The 27,008-nt window shown below is 36.0% G+C and overlaps 1 protein-coding gene across 1 annotated transcript in view; it reads right to left on the minus strand.

The window, feature by feature from the left end:
- The window catches only part of DTWD2 (DTW domain containing 2), a 93,398-nt gene extending 66,661 nt beyond the window's left edge, over positions 1–26,737 (minus strand). Inside the window, exons 1-3 of the mRNA XM_058539034.1 lie at positions 26,477–26,737; positions 4,519–4,609; positions 442–536 (exon numbers count right to left, since the gene is read on the minus strand). Coding sequence (XP_058395017.1) covers positions 442–536; positions 4,519–4,609; positions 26,477–26,688 — 398 coding nt within the window. The 5' untranslated portion in view covers positions 26,689–26,737. The remainder of the gene's footprint in view (positions 1–441; positions 537–4,518; positions 4,610–26,476) is intronic.
- Positions 26,738–27,008: the final 271 nt, after the last annotated feature.

A 27,008-nucleotide genomic window follows, 5' to 3' on the forward strand; every position in this document is an offset into this window, starting at 1 on the left:
ACGGCACCTTAGGAAAGCTTTAACGGACTAGAAATGGATGGATATGTGTTTATTTATATAAATGCATATCATATAGAATTGTAAAAAAAGAAAATAAAATTGAACTAAATCTAATAAAAGTACGCTACCATCTTGAAACCACTTTCAACAAAAATGAAATAAACAGTAAATATATATGCCTTTAGGCTTAACATACAGTACTATGAAATTTAGATAATGCTATCAATCCTTTGGTTATTCCATTTCAGTCTGTGTTTTTTGGGGTATTTTTGTTTATGTTTTGCTTTGTCTTGTATTATTTTGAGGGAAAAGGGAGAACTTAAATTTTTTGACCACTCCCAATGTACCATGTTCTGGGTCTAATGAATAAGTTGAAGGAAACCATTTTTAAAGATCTTTGTAGAAAAGAATTACTTTAAATTGCCCTAAAAGTTAATTTACCTTTCTTCACTGAAGCGACGACCAATCTTGACTTTACACTTGTCCTGGGGGAGGCATGCTGCTAGTAGAGGAACTGTCCGCAACACTTTGTTTTCCTTTAATTAAAAAATTAATTAAAAAGTACATTTTACTTAGACAAATGCACTTTTAAAAGTTTTATGATGAATATTTGATTAATAATATATATAATTTTCATAAATCTTTTAACACAGACCACAGTTTAATAAAAAGAGCTATAGTTTCCCTGATTTATCAGTATTAAATATAATACAAGTGTACATTTTAATTCTATTTGTGTGTTTAGAGGTTTACCGATCAAATAAGATAACATTAATCTAAATAATGGTTACGATTATGAAAAATGTAAATTTGTGCTTAACTAAATCAAATTATTTATTCTGAAAAACTTCTTATTTCAACAGTAATTACATTTTGTAGTATGTCAACTTGAAGATAACTGCCTAGATCTTTATGCCAGAAAGCAAAGAAGTTCTCAAAAAAACAAAACAATGGTGCCTATCAAAGGGACACAGAAGCCAATCTCAATGGCCAAACTGGAACAACTTGAGCAATAAAATAAATAACATAGTATTTGGATTATAACCCAAAGTATAAAATAAATATAGAGTCCCTACTGATATAAACAAATGATTGAATAAATAAACAAATGGGAGCGAAAAGACAAATCTTCCTTTTTGAAGAATTTCAAGTATTGCTGTAAATATGCTCCATTCCAGGAGGTAGAGCTTAATCTCTCCTTCCCACTTGAGTGTCAGCTGGATTTATGGCCTTCCTTCCAAAGAATAAAGAGTATGGAAAGGGAAAAAAATAATAACTTTAGAGCGGAGAAATCTGACCATTTCTGTAAATTCTATTAACTACCATCAGTGGTTTTTTCAACATCATAGTTTCCAACACTAAAAACTACTTTTCTTGTTGTCACAAGAATTCTACCTTAATCCAAGTAGAGCCAGGTGATTAGCTACTCTGCCTTAGTTGCACACTTTTCCTGGTTATTTTGGTCTATAGGGCACAGTCACTGTCTGGCTCTTCTCAACTGGCCCAACTGGGAACGTCATGCTTGATCACATAAGTGACACAGCCCCTCTCTAATCTGTTTACCTACACACAGCCCAATGTTATCTTTAATCAATTTATATAATCCCACCTATATATATCCTCACATTGAATAATGTGACTATTTTTGTATCCACAAAAGAATCACAGTGTACTTAAGGAATATCAATCATTACTCACTTTCCTTTAGGAATATCAAAGTTACTTAGAAAATTAATACACAAAACAGTAATATTACATATAAATTTACTAAAGTAATTAAAAATAAATTTATACTTACATTATACTTGTAACAGAAACAAAAGGTATTGCAGTGACGATATTCAGCAACCACAAACACACACACCCACATATATACACCCTTCAGGGACATTTTTGTGTTTATCTCTTTCACCCCTGGGTCTCTGAAGTGTTGATTAAAATAATATGTAAAAGGTGAATTTAAAGATGCTGACAGTAATTGATCTACCTAATAAAAAGCTGGAAAAGGAAACAGAAGAATCAGAATTTGCTGGGACTTTAACTTAATAAAAAAGAACATGTAGCAGGCTGGAGCTCTTAGGGAGCCTGAAAATAGTAATTTGGAACAACTAACATGATGAATGAGACTAGGAGGAGAAAGACGAGAGGGGAGTTTTAGGACATTTTCCAGTGTTTCATACTGTTTTCTTCCCTCCTTACCACCACTATGAGACTTTGACACATACTTAAATCACTTTTGAAACTTTTACCAAAGTAACACATTTACATATGTCAAACTAAATAGTGCCAAAAGATTTATAATGTTCCCAGATACACTCTCTAGTACCACTTCCAGAGGCAACCAGTTTAACTCTTTTAGCCATTTCTTCGTAGTATATCTCCATATTTCTATATATGTGTCTTGCTATTTCTTGATTTATCAATTTTAGATACTATCTACAAACTACCATTTATTATCATTATCATAACAGCTAACTTTAATGTACATAATTTTAAGTGCATTATATATACAGATGGATTCATTTGCTGTTTACAATAACCCAGTAAAGAAGTATATCTTTTATCACATTCATTTTACTGATGACGAAACTGAAGCACAGAGAGGTTAATTAACTTGCCCAGGGTTACAGAATTTACAGAGCTATTAAGGACTTAAACTCAAGCAATCTGGCTCCTGAGACCTCACTCCTAACTATAGCACTTTATAACTACAGCCTGTCCTAATAAATGAGGATTTAGCTTTCTTACATTACTCCTTACCCTCATGTCTTCTAATATTTTTAGTTAAATCAATAAACTGTGTTTACATCATTATGGCTACATATACATTGTTCACAAAAGGCCAAGCAGTTTAACATAACATTTTTTCCTTGTAAAGCTTTTTGTTATTTTTGAGATAAGTGCTTTGTTTTTATCCTTAAATAATTTTCTACATACATATACCTACTCTTTGAAATGCTCCATCATATCACCTCCATATCATCCACTTCATTAAAGCCCCCTCCTAGAGCCTATCCAAATGGCTTTCAATCACTTTTTAGGGAGAGCCATCAAATTGGCATATTCTTTTATTGAAAACAGTGTGCTGAGATTAAGCACAAGGCAGCCCAGTATTACTGAGTTAGATTAAGATTGGAAAGTTTCTTGGGCGATAAGGAAAAACAACATAGACCTACTTATATATACATAAAATATATCTGTAGCACACAATTATACACCGATCTATCTACAATTATATACAAAAAATCTATATGCAATTATAGACGGATCACCTAAATTGTGAATTAACCATGGAAAGAAGGAAGGAAAGAATGAATGAATGAATGAATGGAGGAATAAATAAATAGATTTGAAAACATTAAAACTGTCACAAATCAATAAAAACACCTACATTTTAAAGCCATCTTATGTCTGGAACCACACAATAATGAAAAGGCACCATGAAAACAGCATTCGCCATAAAAAGTCAAGTTTCAGCCAAAACGGTTATGACTAGCAAACTATCATTTTATGTAAATTTGAGCTGCACAGTGTTGTAAGTTTAAATAAAGTAAAATAATGCTAGTAACCAAATTGTCACAATCCTGACAAGAGCATGTTGCTTGTTAACACGAAAAAAAGGTTACCCAACAAATGGAATATTTAACAATTTGCAATAAAAGACTAAGTGTTTCATCATTTGGAAAAAGAAAAGACAGATTAATATTTTTTATGTCTTTGTTAAAGTCTTCAAGTCATATAGCCTTCAGAAATTTAAGAAAAAAATTTTTCCTTTTTCAAAAGCCTGATTTGATCTATGATGTCCTGAGTTCATAAATGTTAGAAGAGCTTTAACTTCAGTTTACATTAAACCCATTTTGGACCATGCATCAACCAGTTTTGTATTGATTATAATTTGTGGTTTTCTAAGACCTCCTTCCCTCCTCTCTTCATTACTGCAGTTAATCAAGAGTTACAAACACATACACACCAGCAAATACATAATTCTCACCCATGTAGGAAAGTATTAATTAAAGGTCTTTATAATATATATACTATAAAATATACATATTCTGTTCATTTAAGGAAATAAAAAATTTATTTTATATATTCATTTTGTAACACTAAAATGCTGAGAATTACTTCTACTTTAACAAGAAAAGACATCAAGGAATATAAGCTATGACCAAATTTTAAAAGTAATGATTTTCTTAGCTTTTCATTCAAAAAAATCTCATTTTTTTCTTCATACAAAACTGTTGGAGTTCTAAATTTCTATACTATTCAATAACACAGTTTTTATGAAATAACACTGTTTTATGAAATAATATAGTTTTTATCTGTCTCTAAAGCATATGATACTATACAAGCATATAATATGTAAAAGAAACTATTTTCTCCCAAAGAGAAAAGCATTTATCATCAATTTATTTTCAGAAATGCTAAAGAGCTGGGAGGGATGAGTATGTTCATCTGTGTGTTTCCTCCCGTGTACTAATATTTTAATTGAAATTGTGTGTTTTACAAAATCTTACTCACCTCTGCTGGATGCTGAATTATGTACAAGTGGGTAGAGATGTGCAGAGGATGCACTGGTAGAAATGGACACAAACATACTTTCTGAGGCCGGCTAAAGGGCAGAAAGAAGAAGGAAACCTGTAAATGTTTAAAAACAACGATATAACAACGTAAAACTTGAACATAATTCCACCTCATTATATAAAGAGATTTGCTAAAGCTGCATTCTTTTAAAACGAAACACTAAGAATGAATTTAATCAATCAGACTTTAGATATGAGAATTTGGAAAAAGATTCAAGTAAATTCTTTACCATCAATATAGATCAAAGTACCTCAAAAAAATCATCTTATCTCCTGTGGAAGAATACTCGTAAGTCACCACCATGGTCTTTTATTCATGAAGTAACCCTTCTACTAACTAGCATTCTAAATAAAGAACAGATCTCATGTCAAAGAGAAATCTGGCAACTCTTCTAAATCATCTGAAGGTGGAGGGAACAATACGATGGTAAAATATTAGAATATAATTACCACCTAGAAGAGAGTTCTAATCAAACTTAGCCATCAATCAACATGGAGAGCTTACTAGTTGGGAGAAGAAACCCAAACAGGGACCACCAAATTATATTTGGCTAAAATTATATCCACAGATTGTCTGCCTTATCCATTTATTTTCCCTTTTGTTATCATTTACTTGGCTGTTTTTGTTTTACTTACTTTTTAGTGCTTTACTATTGTTTTGGTAACACACTCATTATAAAATTCAGATGGAATAAAAGGGTATACTTCCCATCTCAGTCCTCCAGCCTAGGGCATTCTCTTTCCTAGCGGCAACCAATGACGAGTTTCTTGTGTGTCCTTCCAAAGGTATTATAGGAATATACACAAATATTTTACCATTAAATCCATTATTTGATATGTGTGTTTCTAAAATCAAATTCATCATGAAGCCAGATACAGTATATCATGGGAGTAAATTTTCACAACAAATCACTATTACAGGCAGATGTTACACGTCATTACAATAGTATACAAGTGAATGTTATATTAAAGGGAATTCCCAACAGCATACTTACTACTACAAAACAGACCACTATCAACTCCTTCCTCAATTTTACTTATATAGAGGTATAGCCTGAGGTAAGAAATGCTTATATTAACAAACCATAGAATGTGAGTAAATTGGTTCAATTGTATCTACCACCTCATTCTGCAAGAAACTGTCAAATCTATGCTCCTACTGAAGAAATTATTTAGATGATGTCTTAGGAAGAGGTAGAAACGTATTGTACAACTTGACTCCACCTCCCCTCTCCACCACCAAACCTCGAGTGGACAATTAACCAAGGAAAACAATATATTTGCTTTCCAGTGATGTCTGAAATGATTCGGTATGATTACTCTGCCCTACACTGGATTCTCTCTCAGGAATGTGAGCAGATTTATAGGGATGGAGAGAGTCTTTCAGTGGTCACAAGAAGGGTAAACACAAGTAAACACAGAGAGGAGCAGACAGTGATTGATGAAACTAGGTACACTGACAAACAGATCAACGGCTACAATTAGAAAGGATTCCTCATTCAGTAAAAGGATGAAGAGGTTGAGGTACATTCAAACTCTAAAATTTTAAGTTTCTGATTTTTTTATATGAAACTCTGTATGACTGAAATGCACAATCAGATGTCAGTAAAATTCTTTTATAAAACGTAATTTAAGATCAGATCAAGCCATTTAAAAAATTCAGAATTTAATTGGATATCAACTTAAATATCCGCAAATTATATGATTCTGAGAATATGAAAGAATTAAAAAAAAAATCAATCGTGCTATGCAGGAAACATCCACATATTAATGAGCCAAGTAACTGCAAAATCTAATCAAGTAAACAAGCTGGGTGGAAGCTGCAGATTTCTGTGGGCAGCAAAAAACTAGGTAAAATAAACCCTGAAAATAACATCTTCAGCTCACGACATATACAGTGATTATAAAAGTCCTTAGTATGACACTTTGGATAGTGCACAGAACTGCTGTGGACATTGGCAGCTCTGGGTTTCACATCTGACCAAAATCTCTGTTCGTTAGGAAAAAAACAAACCTCGGGCTGGCCCGGTGGCGCAGCGGTTAAGTGTGTGCGCTCCGCTGCGGTGGCCTGGGGTTCGAAGGTTCGGATCCCGGGTGCGCACAGACGCACTGCTTATGAAGACATGCTGTGGCGGCATCCCATATAAAGTAGAGGAAGATGGGCACAGATGTTAGCCCAGGGCCAATCTTCCTCAGCAAAAAGAGGAGAATTGGCAACAGATGTTAGCTCAGGGCTAATCTTCCTCACAAAAAAAAAAAAAAAAACTCAATTACTTGGGATGGTAATTTCCTTACTGGGAACACACCTTGGAACTTTAAGAAGATGTAGAATTAAGTAGTTTGGAGAGTTCCACTTCCAGGATGACAGGGAAAGTTGCTTCACAGACCCACTGCCCAGTGAAACAAGCGAAGCTAACAAAACTATTTTAAAAAGCAACCAGTTAAAGTCGCTGAAAAATGTCCTAAGCGCATATTTGAAAGAAGAAACATTATTCAAGAAAATCTACTAAAACTTGGTATTGGGACACTTTGTGGCATTTGAACCATAACCCACTTCCTACCTTGCTCCAGCTCAGGTTGACAGAAGCTCCACTCCAGCTAGGTGTGTCTAAGAGAAGAGAGCTCCCTCTCAGCTCCTAATCAAGGTGTACCATATGTCAGAAAGAAAGGTAGGCCATCAGCATTTCTCATCCCCTCCAACTCCAAGTTGAAGAGGCTAAATTCCTGATGAGTGTGGCCAAGAGGGCAGAGGCTCCCTTCCTCCACCCAGCCTCCAATTATAAAACAGGAGGTCTACCACAGTGCAGGAGGCTGAGAATGCTGGAGCCCCAACTGCCCTCACCTCAGTTTGCTCATAGGATAGAAATTCTACACCAGAAGCAGCAAGCCAGAGACCACTGCCCAGCCCTGAGCCCAGAACAGTGGCTCAGAGAGTTTGCCCAGAAGGAGAGGTAGACTATAAGAAAAGAGAGCTCTGAAGCTCTCTCCAAAGTAACTGCTTTATTTCAAACAGAGTGTGAGGAAGTTCAAGACTAAGGGTGCTTTCAAAAACAATACTTCCTCTTAATTAAGAGCAATAAACTAAATCATAGGCCAGCTGGTTCATTAGAAAGAACCAGGGAAAGACACAGCTAAGAAGAGCACACCTGCAGTCAGAACAAACCTCAAAGAGTGGCCTCAAAAGCTACCCCAGCCCGAATTTAACTAGATCAAGCTGCTGAGCAATTTATTCCCTCTGGCGCTGTATCGAAATGATAGAACAATCAGCTGGTAATTAGTGCAGTCTAATGGGTAGGATGTAATACCAAAAGAAGGCAGCTTAAGAGAAAGATCTGGAAAAGAAGAGACATCCAAAGAGAACCCTGCTAAAACCACCGTGACAGTGATGATGTTTGCACAACTTGGCTAATATAATAAAAATCTCTGAGAATATACAATAAAATACTATAATAAAAATCTCTGAGAACATTTAAAAGGATGGATGTCATGGTATGTGAGTCATATCTTAATAAAGTTGTTATTTGAAAAAATGTAAAAATGCAATGGAAAAAGAATGTTCAACCTAATTAGTAAGAGAGAGGCATTTTATCACTATTTGATATTGTGTTATCTGAAAGTGGGTTACCTTCCCTACAATGTAAGCTACATAAGGGCAAGGACTTGGTCTACTTTTTTCACTTTTATATCCCAGCACCAAGCATAGTAAGCTACCAATAAATACTGTTGAATACATGAAGGAATACCTTTGCATTCCCTCTTACCTCCACCTTGGGATGCCCTTCTCCTGCTACACAATTTCTTATTCTATCCTTTCATTTTCTTACATATCAAATATTAATCTCTCCTCCACTTCGTCTCTAGTACTTAAGCAATTAGTTTCTATTACAGGTGAAATTCAGAGTCTCAGATCTCCCTTTGCTATAATTTGTGATTATTTTGGTAAGCAATCACACATAAGAGGCAAAAATATTTATTGAAGAAAATATTTACTAAAAAAAAAAATCAGCTAAGCACTATGTGTAAATACTGTAACTGTGATTTAAGCTAAAACTAATTGTTTTGGCTTATGCTTTGACATGCCCATAAAACATCATTCCCTATTTACTTTAATGCACGTCCCTTTTATTAACCTAATCTAATTACAATTACTTCAACTAATAAAACTACAGTTCTTTAAAATATTTTGCATTCCCTATTTAACAAGTTACTTTACAATATGAATTTGCGCTTATTTGTTACTTTAACAGCAATTTTTCTCATACTTTCCTCCTCCACAATGGTCTGCACGTATTGTGTTGGTGACTAGCTATACAAATGTTAAACCATCTCTCACCAAACTAATGGATAAGTGCAGAGTAACTGCTCTCTTCATTCTAAAATCCTTTTCCAATAAAATAAAATGCCTAGGAATAAATTTAACCAAGGAGGTGAAAGACCTGTATATTGAAAACTCCAAACATTAAGGAAAGAAACTGAAGATACAAATAAACAGAAAGATATTCTATCCTCATGGAATGGTAGAAATATTATTGTTAAAATGTCCATACTACCCAAAGTAATCTACAAATTCAATGTAACCCCTATCAAAATTCCAATGGCATTTTTCACAGAAATAGAACAAAAAATCCTAAAATTTGTATGGAACCATAAAAGATTCTGAATAGCCAAAGCAATCTTGAGAAAAAAGAACAAAGCTCTAGAGGCATCATGGTCCCCAATTTCAAACTATATTACAAAGCTATAGTAATTAAAACAGTATGGTATTGGCATAAAAACAGACACATAGGTGAATGGACCAGATTAGAGGGTCCAGAATTAAACCCACACACATATGCTCAATTAATTTACAACAAAGGAGCCAAGAACATACAACGGGGAAAGGACAGTCTCTTCAATAAATGGTTTTGGGAAAAGTGGACAGCCACATGCCAAAGAATGAAACTGGACCACTATCTTACACCATACACAAAATTAACTCAAAATGGATTAAAGACTTGAACATAAGACCTGACACCATAAAACTCCTAGAAGAAAACACAGGTGGTAAGCTCCTTGACATCAGCCTTGGCAGTGATTTTTTTTAATCTGACACCAAAAACAAAAATAAACAAGTGTGACTACATCAAACTAAAAAGTTTCTGCACAGCAAAGGAAACCATCAACAAAATGAAAAGGCAACCTGCTGAATGGGAAAAATATTTGCAAATCATATGTCTGATGTGTGGCTAATATCCAAAATATATAAAGAACTCATACAACTCAATAGCAAAAAGCAAACAATCCGATTTAAAAATGAGCAGAAGGGCCGGCAGGGTGGCTTGGCGGTTGGGTGCGCGCACTCCGCCGCTGGCGGCCCGGGTTCGGATCCCGGGCGTGCACCAACGCACCACTTTTCCGGCCATGCTGGGGCCGCGTCCCACGTGCAGCGACTGGAGGGATGTGCAGCTATGACATGCAGCTGTCTGCTGGGGCTTTGGGGGAAAAAATAAATAAATAAAATCTTTAAAAAAAAAAAAAAAATGAGCAGAAGATCTGAATAGACATCTTGCCAAAGACGACATACAGATGGCCAACAGGTATATGAAAAGATGCTCTACATCCTTAATCGTCAGGGAAACACAAATCAAAAGGACAAAGAGATATCACTTCACATCTGTTAGAATGGCTATTATCAAAAAGACTAGAAATAACAAGTGTTGGTGAGGATCTGGAGAAAAGGGAACCCTTGTGCACTGTTTGGTGGGAATGTAAATTGGTGCAGCCACTATGGAAAACAGTATAGAGTTTCTTCAAAAAATTAAAAATAGAACTACCATATGATCCAGCAATTCCACTTCTGGGTATTTATCTGAAGAAAATAAAAACACTAATTCAAAAAGATATATGCACCCCCATGTTTATTTCAGCATCTTTTACAATAGCCAAGATACAGAAACAACTTAAGTGTCCACCACAGGACAAATGGATAAAGAAATTGTGGTATATATATATTCAATAAAATATTAGTCATAAAAAAGAATGAAATTTTGCCATCTGCAACAACATGGATGAACCTCGAGGGCATTATGCTAAGTGAAATAAGTCAGACAGAGAAAAACAAATACCATATGAGCTCTCTTAAAGAAACAAAAAACTCAGCTGACAGATACAGAGAACAGATTGGTGGTTGCTAGAGGCATGGGGCGGGGAGTGGGAGAAATGGGTGACCTGTTTTTGTTCTTTATTTTAAGTTTAAATAAATTGAATTTAAAAAATAAAAATAAAATCTTTTTCCAAAGAACAAAAAATCTCCCTACAATCCAAACTTAACTCTTGAAGATTTAAATATTTCAAATCGATAATGGATTAAAGAATTTATACATTCAACAAATCTTTATTTAAATATTTGAATGTCTAACTATGTGCCAGATATTAGGTACTTGGGACAATAAAACAAACAAAGATTCCTGCCCTCATGGAGCTTATTTGTTTTAGATCTTTTAAAAGTTCTTTGCTTCCTATTAACTATTATGATTGACAGAAAAAAAATACATATAACTACACATCAAAACTGATTATCTATAAATAATGAACATCCACTTTAAAATAAAAATCAAACTACTTCTAAAATTTACATAGATCTGAGAAAGAAAAATTAATATCTGAATAAATAGCAACTGGTCAATTATGTATAGGTTTGGGGAATAACTATTAAGATATGTCACTGACAATGTCATTGCCTTGCTATGTCACCTTGAGCACATCACAGATTTTTAATTTCTTCCTTCATAAAACTGGTAATAAGGCACCAAGAAAGTTCTGGGGAATAACTACTGAATCACAGGCAAATGTTATAAAAATGTAATCATTTGTGACTATTATTTTTCAGCTAATTTATAACAGAATGACCAAAGTAAGAGCTGAGATTTTTCTCTCTTACATGTTTACAATGCATTGCAAATGCATAATAAATACTGTTTTCCATCATTGGGGTTTATCTTCTTTAAAATCTATACAACCCAATTAATGTTAATTATATTCTTAAACTATAAATGGAATTTTCAAATAATTTCCCTGAGGGAACTTCATGAAATAAGTTTTTTCTTCTTTTCTCATTAAAGATGTATGTATAAATATGTAGGCTTCCTGTCAGACTAAGATTGACTGGCTTCCGAAGTGAATGCTGTAATACAAGGGTAATCTGTCACTCTAGGCATGATATCTCCGACAGCCTGTAGCCAAATAAAATTATACCTGACATATAACTAAAGATGCTAGAACCTACAAATAACATTTTTCAAAAGTTTAATTAAATTTCTTACATAATATTCACTGTAAGTTATTTTTCTCATAGTACTGATTTTAATCAAGAAAATCTCATATAGGCAAACTTGAAAGATTAGTGAATAGACTTACAAGAATGTATCTTTAAAGGATTTTTTTACCCATTCAACAAAAGCAAATACCCAGAAAAACAGTGCACCTCAAATTTCCCAATACTCAACAAAATTTTTATAGTCCCAAGAGAATGAAAAAGTAAAGAACAGAGTTTCGTAGCTCTTCAACAGCTTAGTTGAATAGATATACTGCATTACACATAAAAATGCCAACAACTTTCTAATTTAAAACAGGCTTTGCAAAACTAAATACCAGAGTGCCCTCTACTGTCATTTTAAAGAAACTTAAATAACCTGTAAAATAAACTCTAGTTTTCAAATTTCTGAAACTATATTCAATATAACCAATGAAAGAACAAACAGATTTCCGTTATTAATATAGTATTACAAATTTTTATCTCATAAAGAGAACAAAAATAGGTAACATCTACCATGTCTGATTGCTTCAAGTATAAGTAACAATGATATTCTCATACGCCCCAAAATTGTTTTTATCACTACATTGTTTTATAAATAACCGCCTTCAGGAGTAGAGGCAGGACAGGCTTAGGGGAAAAAAATCACTGTTATAGGAGAGGAAGTAACTTTAAAAAGAGAATAAATATCTTTAGATGACACTTTCAGAGACCTGTGCCCCAGAGGGCATGCCTTGAGCAGTGGTCTCCAAAGTGGGTTAAGTAAAATGACCCAATGATGTGCAAAAAGAAAATATTATCACTTCTATTTATAATTAAGCATTACTAATATTTAGTATATAGAATAACACTCCCTCCTTGGGTTGGTATATCAGATGATGTGTCAGGATATGTAATATCCTGATAGAAAAGGAGTTCCATAACATGGAATGTTAATAATGGCACCCACAAAGAAATGATATACACCCACAGAGAATCTATATTGAAGAAATTCTAACTGCACAATCACAAATGAACAAGCATATGGCAGAGCTGTTTCTTTCTTAATCCCAGTTCAAACTCTTCATCAGAGTTTAGAAAGCTAATTAGAAATGACAATAACTTAAAAAAGCAGAAATTACAAAAATTATTTGAATTGTGGATTCACACTTTACTATCATTAACAATGAACCTCACCATAAGTAGATACTATGCCTCAAAATAACGGATACTGATAGTATGACTCCATCAAAATTAGCAAGACATTTTTAAATAGTTTATTTTACCATTTTTCCTTCCTTTTTAATACCTATTTTTGTGTCTGTTTTATGAGGCACATCATACACTAGTACATAATAAATACATATAATCATAGATAAATATATATACCTATTAGAATTACCTCCTATATTTTTCAACCAACTGTGATATGTAGTCAAAATAATTTAAAGATCACTGGCCTAGAGATAAGCTTGTTCCTACCATAAGATCTGTAATTACCTACCATAGGATCTGTAATTAAGAAAATTTTTAGTTAAGTGTTATTATAATTAAAGAAGCCTCAGAGGAGCCACATGCCTGGAAAACAAAAGCCTTGTGTCCAGAAAGATGACTATATTCGGCAGCTATATAAAGTCCCTACTAAAACCACAATGACAAGGTGACAGGGCAACTAAGACTGAGAATCTTACCACAAAGTAATCATCTATATTCAGTTATCCTATTATTTACTTTGTCCTCTTCTATAGAAATGTAAACAAATATAAAAAAATAGCAAACATCTTTCTTAATAGCAAATTCAGTTAATCACTCTTTCCTCTGCAAACTCTTATTTTATACTGTCACAATTTGTCTTAAATATTAGTTACTTAAACATATTTTCTCTCACACTAAATTCACTATAAAACTCAAGGAAACAATTTCTTAATCATTTTTCTATGACCCAAACTGTGTTTTTATTGGATACTGAATACTGAATACATAATGATGGAATAAATAAAGAATATCCACATGATTTATCAAAACAAGCCTGTACGTTCTGTGTGTAGCAGAATTCTATGCTCCTTATCCACCGGCCAACTAAAGGGAACAGAATGAATATCCATCCCGACAAGCAAGGAGTCACAATAAAGCGATGCCAAGGACCAGCTATCCCTCAGTAGAACTATTTTACAAAGAACAGCATAGAATGAAGGGACCATTTTACTATGAAAGTTCATTTTGCTTATTCTTTCCTCTCCTTTCCCATACCTAAAAACTGTCTATACTTTAAAATATAGATTTTGTATAGCTTATTTATTAAGGAAGTATTCCTCCTAATTTCATATAAATGTCCTTTTCTTCAAAAAAAGCAAAAGAGGGGCTGGCCCAGTGGCTCAGTGGTTAAGTGCGTGCACTCCACTGTGGCAGGTTCAGATCCCTTCCGGGGTTCGCAGGTTCGGATCCCTGGCGCGCACCAATGCACCACTTGTCAAGCCATGCTGTGGCGGCATCCCATATCAAGTGGAGGAAGACGGGCACGGATGTTAGCCCAAAGCCGATCTTCCTCAGCAAAAAGAGGAGGGTGGCACTGCAGTGTTAGCTCAGGGCTAATCTTCCTCACACACACACACAAAAAAAAAAAGCAAAAGAGATTGAGAATTTTCTTTGATATAAGAGAGAGAAAATATAATAAGGTTTAAGTTAGTGTTGCTTTACTAATAAAATAATACAATAAAGCTATGAATAAGCCACTGATTTTGATGCCCCTAGAAAAAGTGTTTTTCATCAATGTAACATTTATTTGCAGCTGGAAAGTGAGTACTTTTGAAAGCCCCAGGATGACAAAATCTCCATCATGAGGCAATTTATTTATGGTGACCTGCAGCATCAACACATGCAAAATTACTTACTTGCCCTTAACCTCTGAATCTAGAAAAACTACCCTAACAGGGAAGAAGTTAACTAACAGCAAAACAGACCAATTTCATAAATAATAATAATGATATTTCATGGAGGAGGAAAATAAAGAGGGAGGAGAGAGGAAAAAGAGGGGAAAGGGAAAGGATAAGGGAGAGGAGGAGAGAAGAAGAAAAAGAAAGGAGAAGAGCATGAGGAAAAGGTAAAGAGGAAGAATTTAACATTTATTGCACACTTCTATGTTACAGGCACTATGTTAAATATTTTATCTTCATTTAATTCTCACAAAACCTGTCCAAGAGAGGTAGTATTAATGTCCTAATTTACAGATGAAGAAACCAAGGCTTAGTAAAGTAAAGTAAATTCTCAAAAGAAAACAGAGGTGGGGCTAGAATCCAGTTCTGTCTAATTCCAAAACATATGCCATTAATCAATACATTTTGCTGATTCCATACAAGCATTTAATGTTCAATGAAAAGTTTTAACACATAATTCTATCCAGCTGCCCTAGGTCCCAGAAGGCCTAGCACTGGAATTAAAACATTTGGTGATAAATAAACCCAAGAGTCTGAAAGAGATGACCAAGCAAAAGATCAGAGCCAAAACATTCATAAAATTCTCTAGTATAAAATGGCTACAGGTAATTAAGGATATGTGGTTAAAGAAACAAGAAGAAATATGAAAAGGCCAACTCACAGGAAGCTAATAGTATGTGAGGAAAACAGACAAAGTCAGAAGAAACAATTCAAACTTGAAAGACAGCAGGAAGGATGAAAAATGGTTTCACAGAAGACATCGTATTTGAGCTGGACCTGAAAATAAAGTAGGATTTCAGACAGCAGAGATGAGGGAGGAGCATTTGATACAGAGAGAAAAACAGAACAAAGGAAAGCACAACATAAAAAACACCTGTTTTAGGCGTAAAGCAAAACATAAAAAACACCTGTTTCAGGGAGTAGTTCGGGTAGCTGAGAAGGGGGTATGTGAAGGGGATGGTGGAGGAAGAGACAAGCAGGACAGGCTGAGGTGTGACCTGCAGGGCTTTGGTGGCCACACTACAGTCTGAATTCCATTCTTTACCTAAAATATAAGCATGGAAGGTCTCCAGGAAAGGAATAAAAGAAGCAGACCTAGATGTTAAAAATCGAATGAACTTTGTTGAAAGGGAATTGGATAGATGACAAAATGGAGGCTGCAAAGCTACTTCAATAAGTACAGGACTGTAAAAATTCAGGGCAGAGCAATGGCACTAAGAAAATCCAAGTACTAAAAAGTAGTTTAAATACCACCTCCACTGTGAAGCTTCAGGTAGGGGTTCCTCCCAATTCTGTCCTCCTAAAACACACTATTTATGCTATAATGACAACTGGCTTATATGTGTTTCTCCCCTTAAAGATCCTTGATGGTAATAGCCAAGTTTCATTCATTTTAATACCCCCAGTACCTAGCTTGGTGACAGGCTATATTGAGGGCAGTCACTGGCATTCCTTGGAACCCCGGCCATAAAGCTATCCTAACAGCATCAAAATCCCACAATGACTTCTAATATCTTTATCAATTTCCTAGATATCTAGCTAGATTGGGCTGTTTCTCTACCACTCTGACAGATTTACAAGAGTAAACCTCAAAAGGTGACTATAAAATTTTCAAGTTTAAAAAGCACTGGAGGGCCGGCCCCGTGGCTTAGTGGTTAAGTGCACGCACTCTGCTGCTGGCGGCCCAGGGTTCGGATCCCGGGCGCGCACCGACGCACTGCTTCTCCGGCTATGCTGAGGCCATGTCCCACGGACAGCAACTGGAGAGATGTGCAGCTATGACATGCAACTATCTGCTGGGGCTTTGGGGGAAAAAAATAAATAAATAAAATTATTAAAAAAAATAAAATAAAAAGCACTGGATAAGTTATCTCGTATATGTGGATAGGTAGTGGTTGTCATAAGGGGTAATGAGGAATTTCCATCTGCTCTATTATATATTTCTGTAATGTGTAACTTTTTCTACTGATCATATACCACTTGTATTCAGAAAAAAAAAAAATATTTTCAAGAAGCACTGAATAGATGCTCCCTCAAGGTTTCTCCAAAAGTCTGTGGTTTTCAGATCTTTTCACCAGAAAAGATGTTTAATATTTTTTACAATCATATGCAAATTAGCTGACGATATGCTATGTCAGTCTTAGCTCCTCAGTATATACATAAGACAAAGTCAAAAATAATTATGAAATGAAAAGATCAGGAGCTATACAAAGTTAATTAAATTGATAAAAGTAGTCACCATCAGAATGCATCTGGTGGTATGATGCTTTTCCTGAGAGTTCTCCAGAATTACAAAGCAGAAGTCCATCAGTAACAGGGGTATGGGTGACTTCATGTGTATACTAGATTTGAACAAATAATATGCTATATTATGCTATAGATATGCTATATATGCTACAGATAATGCAATATGCTATATGCTATAGATAATGCTATAGATATGCTATAGATAAAAAGAGCCATGTTTCTCACTGTCAAAGAAAGAAGTTAGAAATAAAGAAAGGAAGAAGGCTAGAATAAACTCTGTGGTACTGGATGGAACTTATGATACACACACACACACACACACACACACACACAGAGATTCGGAAACAAATATAGAAGTAGACGTATGCAAAGGTCAATATATATACAAAAATATCCTAGCTCTGTCCACTGATAAGATGTCTATCCCAGTAGCAACAAACACACCTAGAGCCCCGATCTCAGTTTCTAATACCATTCTCCAAGAAACCAGGGTTTCTTGGAGAAGTGGTTGATTCTAAGTCTGGGAAAGGGAAAATACAGATTGAGCTTGGACCATCTTACGGTGCCAGAAAGTAAGGTCTCAAAAAAGGATAAGCATGCCAAAAGGGTCCAGGAGCCAACCTTTCACACAAGAGCTCCCAACTGCCCAAGAGGAACAATTTGAGCAACAAAGTAAATAACAATAGTACTGGATTATAACCAAGAGAATAAAATAAATATCCATGATTCCATATAGATATAAGTAAATTGAATAAACAAACAGGAAGAAGAGACAGCTCTTCCATATAGAAAAATCCCCATCAATAAATGTAGAAAGAATGGAGTAAATAGAAAATCACCATTAAAACACCACAGTAATAATTGTTACAGGCAAGATCCACTAATGCATGCAAAAGTTAGTGGGCAAAAATTTGAGGAAAAATAGGATATTTGCAGAGTCTCAAAGTAACTCCCCCTCCAAGATATTTACTAATTGCAAAGGGCAAAAGAGTAACTTTTCAGTAGAAAAACCCAGCAAATACCACCTTCACCAAGTGATCAGGGTTAATCTCAGCAGGAATAGGGCATATCACCATCATGTACTTCTGTGCTAACAAGGGATAATCACGCTATAATTATTCCTGTCAAAAAAGCATAACCTTATTCTAATCATGAAAAAACATGAATCAAACCCAAATTGAGAGACATTCTACAAAATAACTTATCACTACTCTTCAAAAGTATCAAGACGATGAAAAACAAGAAAAGCGTGAGGAGCCATCACAAACTAGAGGAGACTAAGGAGATACAACTAATGCAACATGGGACCCTGGGTTAGATCCTGAACCAGAGAAAACGAGTGCTCGTCAGAAAACTGGTGAATTCCGAAACAGTTAATAGTGTTGTACCAATGTTCATTTCTTAATGATAACTGACCTTGTTGGGAGATAATTCTCCATAGGTCTCTTGCATTTCTGTGTGTCTTGTGAGTGAGGCACTAACTATGTCTTTGTTCTGGACTATCTTTTCAAAGATGTTTGTATGGTGAACTGCCTTTGAAGATAGAAACAAGTTCTCCCAAACATGCAAAGGGCAGGTTTGCTTACAAGCCATTATAGTAGATTTGGGAATCCTAAACTCAGGGTTCTTCAGCCATGATGCAAACCCACTGGGTCCACAGCATTCACCTAGGCCACTTTGTGAAAGCCCTATAAGACACGGGGTAGGAAGGGAGACCAAAAGGAACCACCACAAACATGAAGCTCATACTAGGTGTCGTGCCATGAGTAAAAAAGTCCCTTGTCTTTGACCCAAGAATCTCATGGCTTGCCAGCATCCATGAAACTGGCAGGCTAACTTGTCCACTTGCAAATAAGACAAAATCTCAGACCCTTTACAGTTCATGATAGCACTAAGGTTATGTACAATAACCATACTGGCTTATTGGGTGAAGGATATACAGGAACACTCAGTACTATTTTTACAACTTTTCAGTAAGTTTAAAATTATTTTAAAATTAAAAGTTAAATCAATCAGTAGCAAAATAACAACTCTCCCATTCCAAGAGAAAATAATAATAATAATAACAATAATAATGGAATCATCATTGCCACTGTATAATTTGCATATATTACATTAGGTTCTCTCAAAGAATTCATGATTTGTTGGCAGGTAGGAGAAATGGGTGAAGGGAGTCAAAAGGTACAAAGTTCCAGTTATAAAATAACATAATAAATAAGTCATGGAGATGTAACGTACAGCATGATGACTATAGTTAATAATACTGTACTGCATATTTGAAAGTTGCTAAAAGAGTAGATCTTAAAAGTTCTCATCATAAGAAAAAAATTTTTGTAACTGTGTACGGTGATGTATGTTAACTAGACTTATTGTGGTGATCATTTTGCAACGTATATACAAATATTGAATCATTATGTTGCACACCTGAAACTAATATAAGGTTATATGTCAACTATACCTCAATAAAAAAAAAGAATTCATGATTTGCTAGAGCAATGGTAATCACTGCATTTTTTTCAGTGATTTCTTCGGTTTGAGGGTTTGCATTCAAGACTCAATTTCAAGTACATTAAGGGTTATATATATGCCTTGTTTATTAACTACTTTAGGCAACAGTGTATCTTCAGTTTTGTGGAGAAATTGGAACCCTTGAGCACTGCTGGTGGGAATGTGAAATGGCTGCAGGTGCTACGGAAAACAGTTTGGCAATTCCTCAAAAAATTAATCAAAGAATTACCATATGACCCAGCAATTCCACTCCTAGGTATATTATCCAAAAGAATTAAAAACAGGAACTAGAATAGATATTTGTATACCTATGTTCATAGCAGCACTAGTCACAATAGCCAAAAGGTAGAAACAAGCCAAGTGTCCATCCACAAATGAATGGATACTGGATAAACAAAAGAATGGATAATGGATAACAAAAGCAGTATAACATACAATTCAGCCATAAAAATGAATGAAATTTTGATATTTGCTACAACATAAATGGATCTTGAAAACATTATTCTAAGTGAAATGTCAGAAACAGAAGGACAAATACTGTATGATTATACGAAATATTTAGAATAGGCAAATTCATAGAAATAGAAAGTAGAATAGAGGTTACCAGGAGCTGGGGGCAAGGGGATGGGAAGTTATTACTTAATGGCTACAGAATTTACGTTAGGGATGATGAAAAAGTTTTGGGTATAGGTAGTGGTGATGATTACACAACACTATGAATGTATTTAATGCCACTGAATTATATACTTATAAATAGCTAAGATGATTAAATATTGTTATGTATATATTAACACAATTAAAAAAAAAAAGATTAGCCTGCCAAGTAAAATGTCTACATAAACAAACAGATGAAACACATTTTTACCAGGTTAATCCCTCTAACCCTCTGCAAGATCAGGAGACTCATTCCACATCTTTTAATTTTTTTTCCTTGAGTAATCCTAAAACATTTCTACTTACTTCACTTCACTGCTTCCTCTTTCCCCACAACCCTTTCATTAGGCTTAAAATAGAAAAAAACAAAAAACAAGCAAACAAACAAAAAACAGCAGAGGAAAAAAAATAAATTACTATCAATAAGATCTTCAAATTTGCCTTTCTGACTAAAAAGTGAGGAGCCACCAATAGAAATGAGAAGCTGACCATACGCAGATAAAGGATTCAGGACATAAAAGCTCAACCTTAAAAAAAAAATTAAAATTGCTCATCCCAAAATCATTTAAAATAGCCATGGACAAAGGAAAAAGAAAAGAATTTATGGATTAGAAGAAGGCAAAGAAACACCTCACTGGAAGTAGTTACTATACGCAACAGGAAAACAAAAGCAGTCATACTGTTTATTTCAGTATAATTCATTATTATGTGTTGTAATAATAAAAACATGAAAGCTAAAGCAGCTCTGCCTCGTACTAGTCACCTGACCTGGACAGTATAAAAGAGAATAACTATTTAAATTACAAAGTTATCTTATGTATTAAATAAAAATGTAAATGTAAAAGCACTTTGTAACCTTCGAACTCTTTTTAAATACCAAATTTTAGACCAGACTACTTCTGAATATATTCTGTCACTACAAAAGCACTAACAGAACTATGAAAAACTAATTGTGGGCAAATATACTAAAGAATTAACGGGCTTTGATGTTCTTTGAAGAAAACTGTTATCAGATGGCAATGATATAATTCTTATTTTTCTTGGGGAAAATAAACATTTACAAAGCTCTAATGTGGTTTCTAAAATTGGTCACCCCTCTTTGGAGACTTAATTAAGATTAAGAAAAAAATCCCTCTTGACATATATTATCTTTGCTCAACTTTGACTATATGATTAGCTTGCACATTAATCTGTAAACCAGTTAGTTTTCCACATATATTACAAATGAACTACTTCAAAGAATAAACATATTTTCTATACTAACAGGAAAGAACAAATTAACAATAATTTTCTCTTCAGAATAGGATAACTTTGATATGCACAAGGAATTAAATTTACAGATTATCTAAGATTTTACCCTAAAAATTATCATCAATAATCTAGCTGATTTTAAGTTTACCAAAAGTTTGTTTTCTAAGTGTTGATACCAATTCAACAATCTTAATTATTCTAAACTATTTGCCTTGGAAATTACACTTTTCCCTACCAAACTTGCACACTGATTTACCCTGCTGCTCAGGCAGACCAGCCACAATGATGTACATGAGACCCAGCATCAAAAAGCAAATTCCTACGAGGAGCAGGCAGTTAATCACAGAAAAATTAAGCAGGAATGACTGGGAGCTGTGGTGACCTGGACAGATCATGTCCCATCTAAGAGCACAGCCAATACTCAGCTCAGCCAACTATGTATTGCTCAGGAAGGGGGCCCCCAAGCTGCTAGATCTTCTCATTCTCACAGAACCCAGAAATCTGGATTTTTATATAAAACATCTTGATTTTTAACTGTTAGCAACTAATTTAAAAACTGGTAAAAAAAAAAAAAAAAAAAAAAAAACAGTTCAAAACATCTATGAGCTGCCAGTTTGTGGCTCTTGTATTCTTAAATATCCGCAGTCTTCCCTCCTTCCCTCTTTCATGATTTTATCCCCATTGCTTTTTTCTCCAGAATAGCCAAGCCTAAAGAATAAGGAAAAGGCTAAGACATGAAATACAGCAGGTAGATGTCGTTAAAGGGTACAAACTTGGAACTAGACGATGAATAAGTTCTGGAGATCTACTGCACAGCATAGTGATTACAGTCAACAATACTGTATTATATAGTTCAAAACTGCTAAGAAATTACTGATTAAATCTTCTCACCACAAAAAAAAAAATGATAACTATGTGACGATACTGAACGCTACCAGTGGTAATCATACTCCAAAATGTAAATATATCAAATCAACACCTTAAATTTACATAATGTTATATCTCAATTACATCTCAATTTTTTTAAAAAAGGAGCTAGAGAATACTAAAGCTCAGGCATCTTGTGACTAAGCTTGAAGTAAAGAGACTTTAGCTTAAAAAGTATGAAAATCAGAGCTACTCTTGCAGCCTTAGTGGCTCCAATTCAACTGGTGACTACACACCTACTCTGCAAACAAAATTGTAAGGCTTCTTCAGCAAGCACAGAACATGGAGCAAGCACAAGTGCTAGGACGAGCCTGGGAGCCAAGCGGACTGGAGCTGGAGACACAACTCTGCTACCTGCTTGTTACCTCTACCTCCTCATCATTTAAAAGCTAACGATATCATCAACTCTAGAACGCTGTTATGAGAAATAAATAAAATATCATACATAAAATACCTAGGCCTGGTAGGTAACCTGCAGATGGCCAGTGCTTAATAAATGGGTGCTAAATATAGTACTGTGGTTTATTACAATCCTTACAACTTTTCTGGGAAGAAAGCATTGGAGAGGGGACTTGGTCTCCAAGTCTATCTGCGTCAGTTTGTGTGCAGGCTCTCCCTGCTGTTTCTCTCCCTCAGAGAGATTAAAAATACTCTGAATTTAGCCATTTTTCCATTATTCTTATGACCAATGATTTGCAAGTGGTTTCTAACTCTTGTCCACAGGCTCACAGCAATACACACACAAGATATAAAAATATAATTAACATGTCTAGCATCTTTACTGGACAGAGGCCCTTCCCAGTCAAGCCTTTTACCACTGTATCACCATCCAGTTTGCATTTTTTTAATAAAATAAACTATGACAGCTAAAAGCCACCTATAAAAGTCAAACTTGTCACCATCACTCAAATATAAAAATACTTCAGTGGCTGGTTGGTTGGGTTCTAGAGCATTAGGCTCAAACTCTCTAGCATAGCTTATTTGGCCCTTCCCAGGGCAACCACCTCTAATCTCTGCAGCCTCGCCTCTTACAACTCCCTCCTTTCTGCCAAGCTCTCCAAATACACTATACTCTATACACTGTAGTCCTGCACATGCTGTTCCCTCTAACAGGAACACACTTTCTATAAAACCTGTACCTTGCAATAACAAATTAGTTTGGGGTCTTCTAAAGAATATTCCATTCATGTTTAAGACGAGTTGTATTTCTAACAAGCAAGATTCTGCTGAGAAGTTAAACTGAGTTTGCACTTCCTGGATAAAACCAATTTATGGAACTCCCTAGGCTGTGACATTTATAGTAATGTGTTTAGAGAAGTGAATAGATAAGGTGTTTTAAGTAAAGGGCCAAATAACTGTGACTTACTGATCACTCAAATCTAACAAAGCACTTTAGTTTTAAAAATTATGATAAGCATAAATGTAAAGAAGTTCACCCAGGGAACTAGTAAAACCCTAACAGTCTAATGAAATAAAATATAAAGAGCCATCAATTAGTTTATATTTTATTGATAACACCTAAATATTCTCCATATTTCTAGAACTGTGTTCAAACCAATTAAACAAAATGCATAGCATGTCAAGGGGGAGAAGAGCTTTTAAAAGGTAGACAATTTCACCGGAAAAAGCAAAGTGCAGAAATGTTGGAATGAATCATAATCCTAAAGTATTAACTAAATGTAACTGAAAACAAGCTAAAATCCAGCAAGTCATTTTTATTTTTTAAAAAGCAGATCAGATTGGGGGTAGGGAGAGATGAAAAGGCAGAGGAAAGAGGATTTTTAGGGCAGTGAAAATACTCTGTATGATACTATAATGGAGGATATATATTATTATAAATTTGTCCAAATTCAAAATATGCACAACATCAACAGTAAACCCTAACGTAAACTATGGACTTTGAGTGATGATGATGTGTCAATTTCATTAATTGTAATTAATGTACCACTCTGGTGGGGGATACTGATAACGGTGGAAGCTATGTATGTGTTAGGGCAGGGGGTATACGGAAAAATCTCTGTACTTTCTGCTCAATTTTGCTGTAAAACTAAAACTGCTCTAAAAAATAAAGTCTATTAAAGGAGGAGAGCAGATCAGAAAAATTATAAATCTTCGCTAAACATAGACTAATTTTTTTAAAAAACTATATACAGCATTTATAATCAACAGTTCTGCATTCACTAAAAACTATGTGATAAAGCTAGCATAATAATTTAGCCCTGGATTCATGTTTGAAACACTTTTCTTTCAGCTTCCTATCAAGATCCCTTCACAGCATTTTTAGTGTTATCTCCTAACATCTTTAGACAACTTGTTTAAATAAATTGTATTCACACATCCCTTCTGTTGAGATACAGTCCTTTCTAGACACAAATTAATGATCATCCTCAAAGGTCTCTTGAGTGCCTACTATACACAGTACATTTAGAAAATGTAAAAAGAGCCTTACACGCAAGATCCCTTCCTCTGAGGTCTTACAATCCAGCCCTGGCAAAGGTCAAAATGTCCAAGGTAGGATACTCCAAGTACTCTAGTGGTCAAGACATTCAATCAGTCTGTCCTTCTGTTCCCCTTCTTGCAATGCTGTTCTCCTGGCTGGATCCTTCTTATCTTTCAATTTTCAATATAAATGCTATCTCCAGAAATCTTTCCTGACACCATCCTGCTATTTTCTATCATGGCATCCCATTCCTTTCCTTTATTGCTGTTTTTTTCCCCAATGTAATTACGTTTGGTGGTTTATTTACTGATTTATTATCTGTATCCAATCACAGACTGAACACTTCATGAGGACACAGACTCCACGTATTACCAGTGAGTAGCAAAGCTCTCAATAAACACTGGTTAAATGAATCTACAGGTCTGGTGCTCAGGAGAAAAGTCTGGGGTAGACGTGATAACTTACTCATGAGAACTGGTAACATCACCTGTGGGAAGTGTGTGGGGTTAGAAGAGAAGTGAAGACCTGAGGAAGCCCAACACTTAGAGTTTCAGTAGAATAGGCAAAGACGACTAGGACAGAGAAATCAGATAAATCAAAGGGAAGCCAAAGAAAGAGAGTGCTTCCAGAAGTGAGTAACAACTGCAGAATGGTACTAACAGGTCCAGTAAAAAGTGAACAGAAAAGAATCCCCTGGATTTTCTCTCATGGAGTTTACTGGTGACTTCAGTGAAAGCCATTTCAGAGCAGTGTAGGATCTGATGACAAACTGCAGAGTGATTCCGAGTCGAGGAAGTAAAGGCACTATCTCATAGTTAAAATTGTTAAGGGAACAGAGAGATAGGTGATACATGGAGACCTTCAGGAACCGAGGGAAATGATCCTGAACACCCAGGAGGTAGAGAGAGTAGTATATGTGAACAGCATGAGATTCAAACAAGCAGGTAGAGCAATCCTCACAGTCCTGCAGTACACCAGCACAATGAGGTAATCCTGAAAAGAACTTAAACAATCCGGCATACTGTGTGCATTCAATAATATTAGTTGTTGTTGTTGCTTGTTTAATAAACTGTCTCTTCATTAGACTGTAAGAGCCACCATGAAGGCAGAGACAACGTGTTTTAGCCATGCCTGCATTCCCAGGACCTAGCACAGTGCCTAGCACATAAAAGGTGCTCAATAAATATATCTACGAGAATTCAGAACTCTCAATACTACAATCTTAACTATTGTAATGGTCACCTTGATTGTCTCTCTTCTCTAATCCATTTTTTGGTTTTTTTACTGTGAGATAACTACGTCACTTAAGCATAAAAGTGTTAACTATTGCAAATGTTATTGTCATTATGCCCTTACTTGCCCATTAGACTCTTAAGTTTCCTGACAGCACAACTCATGTCTGCTCAGCCCATGAAACGCTCAGTGTCTTGCAGGAAGTAAGGCTATATATCATGAACCTGGATAAACGGCTTCTTACTAAAGAGCTGTGACAGGTAGCTCAAAGTGATTCCAAGGACAACCAGCGGACCCGCCGCCTCAAGCGCAGATGCCACAGCCAGCGCTCCGCGGGGCCGAAGGCGCAGCAGCCGCCTACGCGGCAGGGGGCGCTACAGCTTCCTCCGAAGGCCGCCGCCCGCCTCAGTCCCCGCCCCCGCCCCGCGGTCACCTGCAGCGGCTGCACTCGGGCCTCCGCTCGGTCGGCTCCACCGGTAGTTCCCACAGCCCGTCCGCACTGGAGCCTTCCGCCTCCGCGCCCAGGGCAGCCGCCGCTGCGCCGCGCTCCCGCCGCTTCTCCTCGTTAGGTGTCTGAGACCTCGAGGCCCCAGGCGGCCGCTCGATGGGGTCCCCGGGTGTTCGCGCCTCTTTCTGCGGCTCCATGGCGGGCGCTCACGGCGGCCTATCACATTGAGGCCCCCGGGGCCGCCTGGGGGCGCTACACGCTGGAGAAACCGGCCCGCGCTGCACGACGCCACGCACGCATGCCACGTACGGGGGGCGGGCTTCCGAAACCGGGCTCAAGGTCCCACCCCGCGGCGGCGAAGGCGAGAGCCCTCGATGAATACGCAGTGGGACCTTTCACCTAGAACCTTGGAAGGGAAGTGGGGCTTGTCTTGGGGAGCAGGTGGGATTATTAGGTAAACGTCCCTGGGACAGGTAAAGGAATCCCCTCTGAGAACACTTCAAATAGCAAACCCGAA

This window comes from Diceros bicornis, chromosome 1, assembly GCF_020826845.1.
Source record: "Diceros bicornis minor isolate mBicDic1 chromosome 1, mDicBic1.mat.cur, whole genome shotgun sequence".
NCBI classification, from domain to species: domain Eukaryota; kingdom Metazoa; phylum Chordata; class Mammalia; order Perissodactyla; family Rhinocerotidae; genus Diceros; species Diceros bicornis.